Here is a 15205-nt window from a genome sequence, read left to right as displayed (position 1 = left end):
ATGAAGTGGCTTCTGCTCCTGAGTTTGGTGGCGCTCTCTCAGTGCCGGGTGAGTATTGTGGGAACACACCACTTTGGGCTGCTGAACTCGGCTTTCTACATAGCAATGTGTGATTATCAAGTGGAGTGTCTGCACTTCTCTCATTCTCTTCTGTACTCTCCATTCATATATTGGCAGCAGCTGGGAACTACCCCTTAGCTTTGTGTTGTAGCGGAGGAATGAGGAAGGCAGGTCTTGTGGTTAAGGCACTGGAGTGGCACTTGAGAGATCTGAGTTAATTCCTGGCTCTAATACAGACCCCCTCTGTGACCATGGGCAAGTGTCAGAGTCTCTCTCTGGGGATCAGTTCTCTGTGATAATATTAGTGTTTATTATTTGTATTATCACAGCATGTAGGACCCACAAGTCATGGATCAGAACTCCATTGTGCTAGGCACTGGAAGCCTGTCCCTTCCCTAAGTAGATAACAACCTTAGAATTAGAGAAGAGAGGACAGATGGATCCAGACAGACCAATGGGGGAGTACAAGTACATGAGGGACAGTGGTCTCTGCATACCAGCAGCCAAACTTTTATTCATGTTGGGTTTTTTTATAGGCATCTTGACAGAGGAGAGGTTTTAAGGAGGGATTTGAAGGAGGACAGTGAGGTAGCTTTGCAGATGTTTATTGGGAGGACCCAGGGCCATCCCTAGTCATTTTGGTGCCCTATGCAGCCCCCCCTCTGCGTCCTGCGGGAAGTGGAGTGACCCGGCCCCAGACTGCTCTGCAGGCCGGGGCCGGGTCACCCTACTTACTGCGGCCAGTGAGTGCATGGAGCCCGACCCATCCTGCAGTCCTCAGGGGAAGGGCTGGCTGGAGTGGAGGCGGGGCTGGGGCAGAGCAGGGGCGGGAGCCATGTGGAAGAGGCAGAGCAGATGCCCCAAACTTCCTGGTGCCCTACACAGCTGCGTACTTTGCATATGGGTAAGGACGGCCCTGGGAGGACCTCCCAACGGTAGGGGGCAGGTGGGAGGAAGCATGAAGGTGCTGGATTGGAAATTTTCCAGGTGGGCAGTGGAGGCTAGCATCATGGGCCAATGGGAGGTGAGTATCGATAGCTTGATAGCAAATGAGGGATGAGAGGTAGGGTGGAATTGTTTGAGTGTGAAGGGCCTTGAAAGTAAAGACAAGCAGCTTATGCCTGATGAGATGGAGGGATGCAAAGAGAGGACTTTCATGGTGTCAGAGGATGCTCTACTCACTGCTGGATAGTAACTCTTCCTGGCCTCTCTGGGGATTAGATCTGTGGGGCCTACACCCCATGCACTCCATCTCTTTGTTGCTTCCTCTTGGTCTGCAGACCCTCTGTCACTCCAGGAACTACTGCTGCTGCCTCCTCGCGACTTGGCCATCTGTCCGGGTCACCATGTGGCTTCCCCTTCTGGGGTATCCCAGTCCCTTCTTATATCCCTTCTTAGGCTCAGGCAGTCTTTCCATTCTCTGCACAGCTGGGGCCACTTCCCCAGTGGCTCTTAGGGGAACCTGGACCCATTCTCTACTCTGGGTTCCAGCTCAGGGACCCTCTAATCAGCAGCCAAGATCTTTGCTGCCACTTTCCCTAAGCCTTTCCTACCTATCTGGCTTCCACCCCTCTCTGGGTTGGCCAGCCTCCCAACTTCCTCTTCCCAGGGAGGCTACCTGCCTCTGTAGTCTCAAAACATGCCGCCCTTCTCCCAGGGAGAGACTGCAGCCTGTTTCCCTGCAGCCCCCTTCTGATCTCTGCTCCCCAGCTTTATGGAAGCCTTGCCTGTTCCTGCACAGGTGGGCTTCTTCTAATTAGGGCTTTTCTCTCAGCTTTAATTTCCCCCAGCTTGCCACCTAATAGGTTAATTGGCCCCTCTGGCCTACCTTAACGCCTTCAAGGGGAGTGTTGGGAGGACACGCCATCACACGTGGTCAAAGTGACACACTAGGAAAATTATCTTTGCAGCAGCATTCTGAACGTGCATGAGTAGGGCAAGACGGCATTTGTCAAGGCCAGGGAAAAGAATGTTGCAGCAAGTGAGGCATGAAATGAGGAGAGCTGGGATGAGAGCTATAGCTGTCTGAAGGAAAGGCTGCATCTCAGAGAGCTTATGCAAGAAGATTTGGCAAGATTTAAACATAACCCGGATGTGAGGAGCTAGAGAAAAGTCCATGTTGAAGATCACCTCAGGTTTTGGCCTGCGTGAGAGGCAGGATGGGGTGGTTGCCGACAGTGATCAAGGAAAGAGATAGTGGGGGACGGCTTGATGGGAGGAGGAAGATTAGGAGCTCTGTTTAGTCATGCTGAGGTGGAGCTGACAGTGAGACATCCATGAGGAAATGTCAGGGAGACAGGCCTGTTGGAATTTCTTCTGAGACCCCTTCCCACTTGACTCACGCATCTTTATGTTCCCATCTTATCTTGTCCATTGTTACCCTGTACTTTGTAAATGATTCCCTTGATGTTCCCTGCCTTATATTGGCTAGTTCAGCCATTCTCTCTTGGCTTACCACCCACTTACCTGTCCTGGTTAGCACAGACATTCTGTGTTCAGTCGGCTGATCTATTAACCTCTCTAACCCTGTCTCCCAAAAAATGAGGCTTCCCCCATGTTCAATTACTCCCATCAAGCCTGGCGTACAAGGCCAAGATTTCAGTTTGGACATGAGGAGACAGGTCTAGCCGAGGGCGGTAGATTTGTGAGTTATCGGTATAGATATAGGAGTGGAATTTATGTTTGTGGATAAGATTGCACAGAGATAAGGGATAGAAAGATAACAGACAGGGACAAAGGATCCTTCCAGAAAGTTGAAGGGTGGATCCACTGAAGACATCAAAGAGTGATTACAGATATAGGAGGGAGAACCATGAGAGTAGAGAGACATGGAAGCCAAGGGAGAACGTGATTTCAAGCAGAACAGTGTGGTCAACGGAGTCAAGGCGGCTGATAATATTTCCTTTGTCCATCTTGTCTATTTCCACTGGGTCATCTCTCTGTCATCTCTAGTACACATGTGCTGGAATTTTCCAAGGGTCCTATGGGAATTATGTGCCCAACTCCCATTGACTTTCAGTGCACTGGGACCCCAACTCCTTTACACTCCTTTGATAATCCTAGGTGTACTAAGGGGTCTCAGTGCAATGTAAAAGCTGGATTGCACAGTATTCCCTGAGCACAAGGTTTGCCTACTGCTTATTTGTTACTGATCAGTCTCTCTCCCCACCCTTGTTGATTAGGGTCTCCCTGAAGAAGATGAAATCCCTGAGGCAGAACCTTAAGGAACATGGCTTGCTGGAGGATTTCCTGAAGAAACACCCTTACAACCCGGCCTCCAAGTATTTCCCCAGCATGGCCAACGAGGATGCCAGTGAGCCCCTAACAAACTACATGGATGTGAGTATGGCAGGAGAGCAGGTCTTGTAGCCTCCCTCTCCTCATCAAAGTTTTCCACTCCTCTGCCAAGAGCTGATCTCTCCTCCTCCCAAAAGTGCCCCAACCCACTCCCTTACCCATGTGCTTCCAACCAAGCTCTCATCTTGCTGCTGCCAAGAACCTGTGCTGGGCCACCCAGCCCTGACTGGATGGTGTCAAGTTTCCTTTGCCACTCTGAACTCTAGGGTACAGATGTGGGGACCTGCATGAAAGACCCCCTAAGCTTATTTTTACCAGCTTAGGTTAAAAACTTCCCCAAGGTACAAACTTTGCCTTGTCCTTGAACCGTATGCTGCCACCACCAAGCGTGCTAAACAAAGAACAGGGAGAGAGCCCACTTGGAGACGTTTTCCCCCAAAATATCCCCCCAAGCCCTACACCCCCTTTCCTGGGGGAGGCTTGTTAAAAATCCTCACCAATTTGTACAGGTGAACACAGACCCAAAACCTTTGGATCTTAAGAAGAATGAAAAATCAATCAGGTTCTTAAAAGAAGAATTTTAATTAAAGAAAAGGTAAAAGAATCACCTCTGTAAAATTAGGATGGTAAATACCTTACAGGGTAATCAGATTCAAAACACAGAGAATTCCTCTAGGCAAAACCTTAAATTACAAAAAGACAGAAAAACAGGAATATACCTTCCATCCGGCGCAGCTTATTTTACCAGCCATTTAACAAAAGGAAATCTTACGCATTTCTAGCTAGATTACTTACTAACTAACAGAAGTTCTGAGACTGCATTCCTGATCTGTTCCTGGCAACAGCATCACCCAGACAGATGAACCCTTTGTTTCCCCCCCACATCCCAATTTGAAAGTATCTTGTCTCCTCATTGGTCATTTTGGTCAAGTGCCAGCAAGGTTATCTTAGCTTCTTAACCCTTTAGAGGTGAAAGGGTTTTGCCTCTGGCCAGGAGGGATTTTATAGCACTGTATACAGAAAGGTGGTTACCCTTCCCTTTATTTTTATGACAGATGGGATTAAGAAGAACACTGGGAACAGCACTCCCAGGGTCTGCTGGCTCCCCCCTACTCACCGGCCCCTCTCACACACTGTTATTTATGGGGACTAGGGCTAAATGACTCTGTGCCTCAGATGCCAGTAGGTGCTAGGAGCCATGCTTGGCAAAGTGATGGCAGAGGAACACCAGGTTAGGCTGAGCCTGTAGCGAGGGCACCATAGCCCAGACCCTCAGCTGGTGTAAATCAGCTTGGGTAGCTCTAAGGGTTTACTCCAGCTGAGGATCTAGCCCTTGGATGGCATGTTTCCCTCTCTTTACATCGTTCTTTGTCCTGCTTTGGCAGATCGAGTATTATGGAACCATCTCCATTGGCACCCCAGCCCAGGAGTTCTCTGTCCTCTTCGACACCGGCTCTGTACTGCTCCAGGACAGCCTACAGTAAGTCACCTGTAATGCCTCTTGCCTTGACATTCCAGCTGGGCAGGTTGATTGAAATCATAGAGATTTACATTAGCCAGGAGGAACCTTAATTGAAATAATTGATTTTAATCTTATTTTGCATTTGTACTTTTTAGTTATTTTTCTAAAGGCAGTTGATTCTCACTGGTTTGTTACCACTATAAACATGTTGAGGCCCCACCCTACTCACAGCATCCCCCCTCCCTCTGTCGTTCACTCTCCCCAACCCTCTCTCACTTTCACCAGGCTGGGGCAGGGGGGTTGGGGTGCGGGCTCTGGGTTGGGGCCGAGGGTTTGGGAGTGTGGGAGGAGTCTCTGGGCTAAGCCTAGGGCAGGCAATTGGGGTGCAGTAGGGGGTGAGGGGCGTGGGCTCTGGGAAGGAGTTTGGGTGCAGGAGGGGGCTCTGGGCTGGGGTAGGGGTGCAGGATTCAGACTTTGGGAGGGAGTTTCAGTGAGGGAGGGGGCTCAGGGCTGGGGGTCAGGGTGGAGGAGGGGGTATGGGGTGCGGGCTCTGGGAGGGTGTTTGGGTGCGGGAGGGGGCTCAGGGCTGGGGCAGGGGTTTGGGGTGTAGGGTGCAGGCTCCAGCCAGGAGCTGCTTACCTCAGGTGGCTCCCGGTCGGTGGCGCAGCAGGGCTAAGGCAGGCTCTCTGCCTGCCCTGGTCCCACACTGCTCCTGGAAGAAGCCAGCATGGCCCTGGGGAGGGGGAGGGGGAGAGGGAGAGGGAGTTCTGCCCACTGCCCTTGCCTGCAGGCACCAACCCCGCAGCTCTCGTTGGCTGCAGTTCCTGGCCAATGGGAGCTGCGGAGTTAGTGCTGGAGGTGGGGGGAGCGCATAGAAATCCCCCACCTCTCCACCAGGGGCCTCAGGAACATTCTGGCTGCTTCTGGAAGCAGCACAGGGCCAGGACAGGCAGGGAAGCTGTCTTAGCCCTGCTGTGCCACCGGACTTTTAGCTGCCTAAAATCTCCTGGATTGGCTTCAGTAGCCTCCAGGAGATAGAGCCTGATTCTGGGAGACTCCTGGCGAAACCAGGAAGATTGGCAATACACATTTATTTACGCAATTATATAGCTTAATATACAATTATTCAGATAAATAATTTGTACGTTTTTCAATTATTTTAGAGAATGGTGAGGGATGCATTTCTTATTCACTATGTAATTACTTTTTGATTTGTGTCAAAGTGAATTTGAATGGAAATTGGAATTCACTTTAAAATGCAAAATCCAGCTTTTAAAAAAAATTATTTAAAACTCCTTTGAATGGGCTGGATACATAAGAAAGAAAAATTTATCAAAACATGTTTTGCATTTAAAAATAACAGATTTATGAAACAAAGGAAGTTTTATCTGTAGTTAGTGAATTGAACTGATTGTTTCTGATCAGCGTGTCCTTCAGGATTTTAGAACTTGCAGAGCTCATCCTCTCGCACCTAGTTTTTACTTAGAGATTGGAAGAGGAAAACAAGCATTCCCACTTTTCAATTTCCAATTAGTTTCTTAAATTGGAATGAACTAGTCCATGAACTGAACTAGCTAATAAACGGATATAAAGAAAGTATTCTCTTTGCACTTGCAGAAGAGCCTACTGCTGTCAAAAGCTTGTTTAGCACTTGAAGAAATTGTGTTTCCAGATCATGAGAGCACTTAAATTCCACCAGTTCCATTGACTTTCTTTAAAGGCAGAAAACAGTAATTTAGATGATTTTAGTGGATTTTAGTAAGTTTAGACCTTAAAATATGTTGTCCTAATGTCAAGGTTAATTTTAAATAGGATTTTTAAAATCATCTATTTTTATCCACCTCAGAAGCCAGAGAGCAGTAGGTCTCCCTCCATTACCCCTCCACGTGCTGCATGGTGTCAGAGGGAAAACAGGCCCTAGTCAGACCTGAAGCTAGATCCACAAAGGCACTTAGGTGTGGCAATGCTGAGTGCTGCAGTGCTTGACTCTTCGACACCCTGTCCCCACTAAGGAATTCATAGCCTGTTTAGGCATCCAGGCTCTCTATACAGCACATGGGGAGAGTTACAAGTGTCCGTCTGTGACCATCTGACTCTTCTGTACTTGCAGCAAACCACAACCAATTCAACCCATCAGACTCCTCCACCTATGAGACCACTAGTGAGAGTCTCTCCATCCAGTATGGCAGTGGCAGCATGACCGGATTCCTGGCGTACGACACCGTCCAGGTAAATCACAAGAAAGGATCAAGATTAGGAGTTATAAGGACAGGACGCATCTGGGAATCTAAAGAGGAATTCCACATAGAGTGAACCGGGAGGGGGGGATAGAGAAGGGTAGAGAAGAGAGGAGATAACGCCAGAGAAAGAGGTGGCAGACACAAGAGCAAGCCAGAGATCATCTGCATTTTTGTATCATGCTCACTCTATTTTACCCACTTACAAGCAGAGTGCAGCTCATATGTTGACTCATATTGAAGAGGGTAGGGTGTACAGCACCACTGCTCCCTACTGTATGGAACAGAGCTGCTCTGCTGTATACAGTTAGTGCCTTTGTATGGCAGGGAGGCTTTTAGAGCAGGAGGATCTCAGTTTTCTCTCTGCTGTTGGCATGAAGTGTGGAGTGAGTGTGGCATCCAGAATAGGAACAACTGCGAAATCCTAGGTGATCAAAGGGGCTTTATAGGATTGTTCATACATATAATACCCATTGAAACTATTCTTAATGCTGGGGCCTCATTCTGATCTCATGCTGGTAACTGCCCACTTCAGCTGAACGACTCCACAAAGAATGAAATCAAAGTCAGACCCATTAGCGCCTACGCACATAACCCAGTCATTCATAGGCTGTTCCCATATGTGGGGGAGAGCAGAGTTCAGCTTCTGAATACTTCCCACCCATGAAGTTCCCTCTGGTAGGACTTAGCAGCTTCTCCTCAGGTACAGCATGTGTCTGATTGTCCCCATCCCTCCCCCAAGATTGGAGGCATTGTGGATACCAGACAGATCTTTGGCCTGAGTGAAACCTTTGAGTACTCCGAATTTGATGGGATCCTGGGTCTGGCCTTCCCAAGCATTGCCTCTTCTAGAGCTACCCCCGTCTTCGACAACATGATGAATGAGGGTTTGGTGAACCAGGACCTCTTCTCTGTCTACCTGAGCTCGTAAGTCAGGGCTGGAAACAGCCCATCTACTGCAGTGAGATCCACGTTCCTATAGTGCCTCTCACACTGAGTGACCCCTGCAACGTTTGCATTAGAATTCCCCAAAAGCAGCTGTGATGGGTTCGGTCACAGAGTTCCCTTGGGAGTGTCACTTGACATGCTGAAGTTACCTCTGAGCCTGTTTTCCCTGCAAGCTTGGGACTCCAGAACCCTGCCTTGTTGAGCCAGACACGCTAGCCTGTTGCAACATAGACCCAGGTCTGGTCCACACCCCCAAAGCTGCAGCTTTAACCAAAAACTGCTCAGCAGGTCACCTATCTCCAGCATCCAGACACCCAGTTCCCAATGGGACCCAAACCCAAAATAAATCCGTTTTACTCTGTATAAAGCTTATACAGGGTAAACTCATAAATTGTCTGCCCTCTATAACACTGAGAGAGAGATATGCACAGCTGTTTGCTCCCCCAGGTAGTAGTCACTTACTCTGGGTTCATTAATAAACAAAAATGATTTTATTAAGTGTAAATAGTAGGATTTAAGTGGTTCCAAGTAATAACAAACAGAACAAAGTAAGTCACTGTCATAAATATAAAGGGAAAGGTAACCACCTTTAAAATTGCTCCTGGCCAGAGGAAAAACCCTTTCACCTGGAAAGGGTTAAGAAGCTAGGATAACCTCGCTGGCACCTGACCAAAATGACCAATGAGGAGACAAGATACTTTCACAGCTGGATGGGGAGAGAAACAAAGGGTCTGTCTGTGTGATGCTTTCGCCGGGGACAGAACAGGAATGGAGTCTTAGAATTTAGTAAGTAATCTAGCTAGATATGCGTTAGATTATAATTTCTTGAAATGGCTGAGGAAATAAGATGTGCTGAAAGGAATGGATATTCCTGTCTTTGTGTCTTTTTGTAACTTAAGGTTTTGCCTAGAGGGATTCTCTATGTTTTGAATCTAATTACCCTGTAACGTATTCACCATCCTGATTTTACAGAGGTGATTCTTTTTACATTTTCTTCTATTAAAATTCTTCTTGTAAGAAACTGAATGCTTCTTTTCATTGTTCTTAAGATCCAAGGGTTTGGGTCTGTGGTCACCTATGCAAATTGGTGAGGATTTTTATCAAACCTTCCCCAGGAAGCGGGGTGCAAGGCTTTGGTGAGGATTTTGGGGGAAAGATATTTCCAAACAGCTCTTTCCCAATAGTAAACCCAGTTAGACGTTTGGTGGTGGCAGCGAAAGTCCATGGGCAACAGGTAAAACAGTTTGTACCTTGGGGAAGTTTTAACCTAAAGCTGGTAAAAGTAAGTTTAGGAGGTTTTCATGCAGGTCCCCACATCTGTACCCTAGAGTTCAGAGTGGGGAAGGAACCTTGACATGGTGGCAGAGCGGTGGGATCAACTTGAAATCATTTTGAGATCAATTTGAGATTTTTTGAACCAGAAACACAGATTTTAAAAGAGAATTTTTTTTCCTTTGGGCTGCTGGAAAGTAGGTTTCCAACTGGAAGTAGTTGCAGTTTTTTTTCCTCTGCTTTGGGGCCAGAGCAGAGACAAAAGGGAATTGTGTTTTGTGAGCTGGAGTTTTCTCTACCTAAAGGCAGGGTAGTTAACCTCCTGCAGGGAAATTCACAAGACTTCACAGACCTGAAGTTGTTTTTTTACCTAAGAGCAACTAGAGGGGTTTTCTGCCTATTTGCCTGGAGACAAAGATGTTAGGGGTTTTTTTGTTTGCTTTTTGGGGGTTTTTTTAGGATTCCTCTGTCGGCTGACAATCACTGTTAGAGAATATAGGTATCATATTACAGCACAGCAAAATTTTACAAGCCAAGTTTTTTGTTTCTTTCTAACTCTCGGGTGTAAAGTTAGTTAAAAACAGAGAGGTTAGGATGACAGACTCCACGGTTCAACAAAAGCTGGAATTAGCCAGATTGGAGGCTGAGGAAAAACAAAAGGAATATGAAAGATGGATAGAACTCATGCGGATGGAGATGGATGCAAATGCAGCCAGGGAAAAAGAAATGGAGGCTGCCCACAGGAGGGAAATGGAGGCAAAGGACAAAGAACTGGAGGCGAAGGAAAAAGAGAGGAAGCATGCACTGGAGATGGAGAAGACAAAGGCTCAGCAGAATATATCAACAAACCCTAGCAATCCTTGTCCAGGTACCACTTCCCATCCCAGAAAGTTCCCCACCTACAAGGCAGGAGATGAATCATAGAATCATAGAATAACAGAGTTGGAAGGGACCTCTGGAGGCCATCTAGTCCAACCCCCTGCCCAGAGCAGGACCAATCCCAACTAAATCATCCCAGCCAGGGCTTTGTCAAGCCTGACCTTAAAAACTTCTAAGGAAGGGGATTCCACCACCTCCCTAGGTAACGCATTCCAGTGTTTCACCAGCCTCCTAGTGAAAAAGTTTTTCCTAATATCCAACCTAAACCTCCCCCACTGCAACTTGAGACCATTACTCCTTGTCCTGTCATCTGCTATCACTGAGAATAGTCTAGATCCATCCTCTTTGGATCCACCTTTCAGGTAGTTAAAAGCAGCTATCAAATCCCCCCTCATTCTTCTCTTCCGTAGACTAAACAATCCCAGTTCCCTTAGCCTCTCCTCATAACTCATGTGTTCCAGTCCCCTAATCAATTTTGTTGCCCTTCGCTGGACCCTCTCCAATTTCTCCACATCCTTCTTGTAGTGTGGGGCCCAAAACTGGACACAGTACTCCAGATGAGGCCTCACCAATGTCGAATAGAGGGGAACGATCACGTCCCTCGATCTGTTGGCAATGCCCCTACTTATACACCCCAAAATGCCATTGGCCTTCTTGGCAACAAGGGCACACTGTTGACTCATATCCAGCTTCTCGTCCACTGTCACCCCTAGGTCCTTCTCTGCAGAACTGCTGCCTAGCCATTTGGTCCCTAGTCTGTAGCGGTGCATTGGATTCTTCCCTCCTAAGTGCAGAACTCTGCACTTGTCCTTGTTGAACCTCATCAGATTTCTTTTGGCCCAGTCCTCCAATTTGTCTAGGTCCCTCTGTATCCTATCCCTACCCTCCAGCGAATCTACCACTCCTCCCAGTTTAGTGTCATCCCCAGACTTTCTGAGGGTGCAATCCACATCATCCTCCAGATCATTAATGAAGATATTGAACAAAACCAGCCCCAGGACCGACCCTTGGGGCACTCTGCTAGATACCAGCTGCCAACAAGACATGGAGCCATTAATCACTACCCGAGGCCTTCTTAGAACACTTCGAAAGGGCCTGCCTTGGGTACAACATCTCTACAGACCAATACATGGTAGAGCTGAGGCCGCAGCTCAGTGGACGCTTAGCTGAGGTGGCGGCTGAAATGCCTAAGGAACAAATGAACCAGTATGAACTGTTTAAAACCAAGGTGAGAGTCAGAATGGGGCTAACGCCCGAGCATTCCCATCGCATTTCAGAGCCCTAAGGTGGAAACCAGATGTGTCATTTACCTGACATGCCTACCACATTGTGAAACATTGGGATGCCTGGATATCAGGAGCAAGTGTTAAATCTCCAGCAGATTTGCCCTTCCTAATGCAAATGGAACAGTTCTCAGAGAGTGTACCTGAGGAAATAGAAAGATACATCCTAGATGGGAAGCCCAAAACTGTAATCGAGGCGGAGGAGATTGGAGCCAAATGGGTGGAGGTGGCAGAGAAGAAAAAAACTGGTCGCGGTTGGAGCGGATACCAGAAGGGACAACCTCAGACCACACCCTACTACCGGGGGCAGCCCAAGGCCCCTCCTACCCCCCAAGGAACCCTCCAGACACCTTATCGTCCCACCACACCATTCTCCAGAAACCCACCTCGCCCCAATGACCCGTCAGCTGGACGATGTTTTAAATGCAACGAGACGGGGGATGTAAAGGCCAGCTGCCCCAAGAATCCCAACAGATTACAGTTCATTGCACCGGAATCACACCAGAGGTCATCAGGCCCAAGATACCTCCCAGATACCCTTGGAGAGGAGGGAAACTGTGAGTGTGGGCGGGAAGAAGGTCACTGCGTGGAGGGACACCGGAGCACAAGTGTCAGCTATCCATGCTTCCTTAGTGGACCCCAATTTAATCAACCCAGAGATCACGGAATTTCTGACCTTAAATGGTTTTCATTTTCAAAACGTTGCATTTTTGCTTCAAAAATTCTTTGTAAAAAAAAAGTGAAAATGTGCCCAATTTTGTTCTCTAAGAATCTTATTTCTGAACCAAAGCAAATGTTCACACTAGCTGGGGGAAAGACAATGGGTAAGATGGACAATGGGCTGTACGCTGATCTCTGAAAGAGATCCTAATTCTTCAGTGACCCACTTCCAATTGCCTCTGGTGAACAGAACATGGGCTTCTGCAGTGCCCCTCTCCCAAACTTCCTGGTGGGGGAGGAAAACTGAATACAGTTCCCAAGACCACCTCTTTTGACCTGAGTGGCAAGTCAACGTCTAGGTTGTTTCCATTAGGAGGAGCCATTGGTGATGGAGTCAGATATCTTTGATGCAAGCCTGCCTATTTACCCAGAATGTACAGGAGAAATCAAACAACAGGAGACAGTTTCTGTACTCCCAGCTCCGAGGCCCTTTCAGCCAGCACTCTGCCCAAAACCTCTCTCTCTAGGCTTTGCAAAGGCTCATGCTCAGTGCTTCTTCAGCCTGTGTCTGAAGCTTTCTTGCTGCCTTCTTCTTGCTTCTCTGGTGTGTTTGTCGTTTCTCTCTCATACAGCCCTTCCACCAAACAATACCCAGCAAAACTCCTCTGCTCACGTGCAGACTCTCCTGTGCCTTTGTTTTGGCTGGAGACCACTGTTATTTTTATAAAGGAGCTTAACGGTTTCTATTATCTTAAATGAAGGGTGGTGGTTATACCTACCAGTTTCAAGGAAGTTAAACCTGACATATAACAGGTGCCAAAACTAAAACCACCCCTGACTACTGGGCAACCAGGCAGCTCCCATTCAGCTCCAGGGTGCTAGACAGCAGGACAGGCATATGTCATAGAATCATAAAATATCAGGGTTGGAAGGGACCTCAAGAAGTCATCTCGTCCAACCCCCTGCTCAAAGCAGGACCAACCCCAACTAAATCATCCCAACCAGGGCTTTGTCAAGCCTGACCTTAAAAACCTCTAAGGAAGGAGATTCCACCACCTCCCTAGGTAACCCATTCCAATGCTTCACCACCCTCCTAGTGAAATAGTGTTTCCTAATATCCAACCTAGACCTCCCCCACTGGAAATTGAGACCATTGCTCCTTATTCTGTCATCTGCCATCACTGAGAACAGTCTAGATTCATCCTCTTTTGAACCCCCTTTCAGGTAGTTGAAAGCAGCTATCTAATCCCCCCTCATTCTTCTCTTCTGCAGACAAAATAATCCCAATTCCCTCAGCCTCTCCTCATAAGTCATGTGCTCCAGCCCCCTAATCATTTTTGTTGCCCTCCGCTGGACTCTTTCCAATTTTTCCACATCCTTCTTGTAGTGTGGGGCCCAAAACTGGACACAGTACTCCAGATGAGGCCTCACCAATGCCGAATAGAGGGGAACGATCATGTCCTTCGATCTACGGGCAATGCTCCTATTTATACAGCCCAAAATGCCATTAGCCTTCTTGGCAACAAGGGCACACTGTTGACTCATATCCAGCTTCTCAGCCACTGTAATCCGTTTCTGCAGAACTGCTGCCGAGCCACTTGGTCCCTAGTCTGTAGCGGTGCATGGGATTCTTCCGTCATAAGTGCAGGACTCTGCGCTTGTCCTTGTTGAAGCTCATTAGATTTCTTTTGGCCCAATCCTCTAATTTGTCTAGGTCCCTCTGTATCCTATCCCTTCCACTCCAGGTAGGGTAGGGAGTGTGAATCATTAAAGCCCATGAGCATCTTCAGGCTGGGGAGCTACAGCACAGGAAGCTCATTAGGAAATAGCAAGGGAGCACAGAGCTAAAGTCATTAGGCTACTGGGCCAGACCTGGCTGCACTCCCGGCTCAGTGTGCTATAGACGGGGCCTGCTGGGATAAGCAATTAACACCAGGGGAAGGATGAGTTTTTTGACGTGGCTGGGAATGAAGCTGTCTACGCTGAGCAACAGCCCCAGCAAAAGGGCTTGGTACTGGCCAGATCTGACCGTGCTACATTGGATATGGAAAAGTCTCTTTTCCTTAGAGTTTGGTTGAGCAGAGCTGGCCTGGAATGAAAGAGTGCTCCTGGAAACCACCCTATTCAGGTCTCTCTTGGTGCCACACATCACTGGCACCAGGAATTTGGTGCTAGTCTCGTTAATGGGCAGAATTTATTTTCCATGCCCCCCTCGAAAGCTTTCAACAAAGAAGCAAAATGGATCACAGGTTTCAAGAAGGAAGGTTGGGTAGAGATCTGACGCCTATGTAAGCAGCGTCTGAATGAATGCTTCCCTGACAGCTAGCTAGGAGGAGGAAAGACTTTGGGTGTGTTTTTGTAAATACAGTTTGCTCCTGATCTGTTTAAATATTTAACAGACACAGCAGTGTCAAGGTGATCAACTTTGGTTGGTGTTGGGTACAAATCACCTTAGTACTGAATGCAGGGATAGTGAAATATGGTTGCCAATGTTGTAATTATTGTAGAAATACAGCAAATCAGGACTGTGTTTAACCTGTCCCAAATGAGGGGGCCACCCTCAACTGAAGGAACCTTGTTAAGCCACGGGCTCAAATATCAATTTAACAAAGAAATTGATATGTATCAGGCTTGTTATCCCAAGGGGAGCCTCTGACACACTGCAAACCAAACACACTGCTTCAGGTAGAATAAACAAACAGATTTATTAACTATAAAGATCCATGTTAAGTGGTCTGGTTACTTTTCAGTCAGGTTCTCCCCTTTGATCAGTATTTCAGTTGCTTGGTGGTGGTGGTGTCTGTAGATGTAGGTGGAAGAAGAGGGATCATGGCAAAATGTCTCTCCCTTTTATAGAATCATAGAATATTAGGGTTGGAAGAGACCTCAGGAGGTCATCTAGTCCAACCCCCTGCTCAAAGCATGTCCCCTGCTTTCATCCTGTTCTTTCTTCCCTCTTGTCTTTGCCCCCACCCCTTCAGAGTCAGGTGAGCATCACCTCATTGCAGTCCCAAACTGCCCAAAGGAAGGGGGGTGACTCCCTGGAGGGTCCAACAGATTCTTTTCTTGCTGCCTAAGCCAGTGTCCATTGTTCCTGTGAGGTTGGG

General features: G+C 47.7%; 1 protein-coding gene across 1 annotated transcript; it reads left to right on the top strand.

Annotated features, from left to right (window-relative positions):
• Positions 1–7987, top strand: LOC141989726 (pepsin A-2/A-3-like). The gene is made up of 6 exons (XM_074956653.1): positions 1–52; positions 2678–2681; positions 3243–3399; positions 4743–4809; positions 6930–7048; positions 7799–7987. Exons 1-6 carry the CDS (start codon positions 1–3, stop codon positions 7985–7987), a joined length of 588 nt encoding a protein of 195 aa, XP_074812754.1.
• Positions 7988–15205: the final 7218 nt, after the last annotated feature.

This window comes from Natator depressus, chromosome 6 (assembly GCF_965152275.1).
Source record: "Natator depressus isolate rNatDep1 chromosome 6, rNatDep2.hap1, whole genome shotgun sequence".
Classification (NCBI taxonomy): domain Eukaryota; kingdom Metazoa; phylum Chordata; order Testudines; family Cheloniidae; genus Natator; species Natator depressus.
This window is presented reverse-complemented; position numbering and strand designations above follow the sequence as displayed.

Bases quoted from the DNA above. Each gene is read 5' to 3' on its own strand.
- LOC141989726 (XM_074956653.1), top strand. From the start codon at position 1: ATGAAGTGGCTTCTGCTCCTGAGTTTGGTGGCGCTCTCTCAGTGCCGG. The intron at 3,400-4,742 runs GTGAGTATGGCA...CTGCTTTGGCAG, and splicing joins CCCTAACAAACTACATGGAT to ATCGAGTATTATGGAACCAT. The intron at 4,810-6,929 runs GCTCTGTACTGC...CTGTACTTGCAG, and splicing joins CTCTGTCCTCTTCGACACCG to CAAACCACAACCAATTCAAC.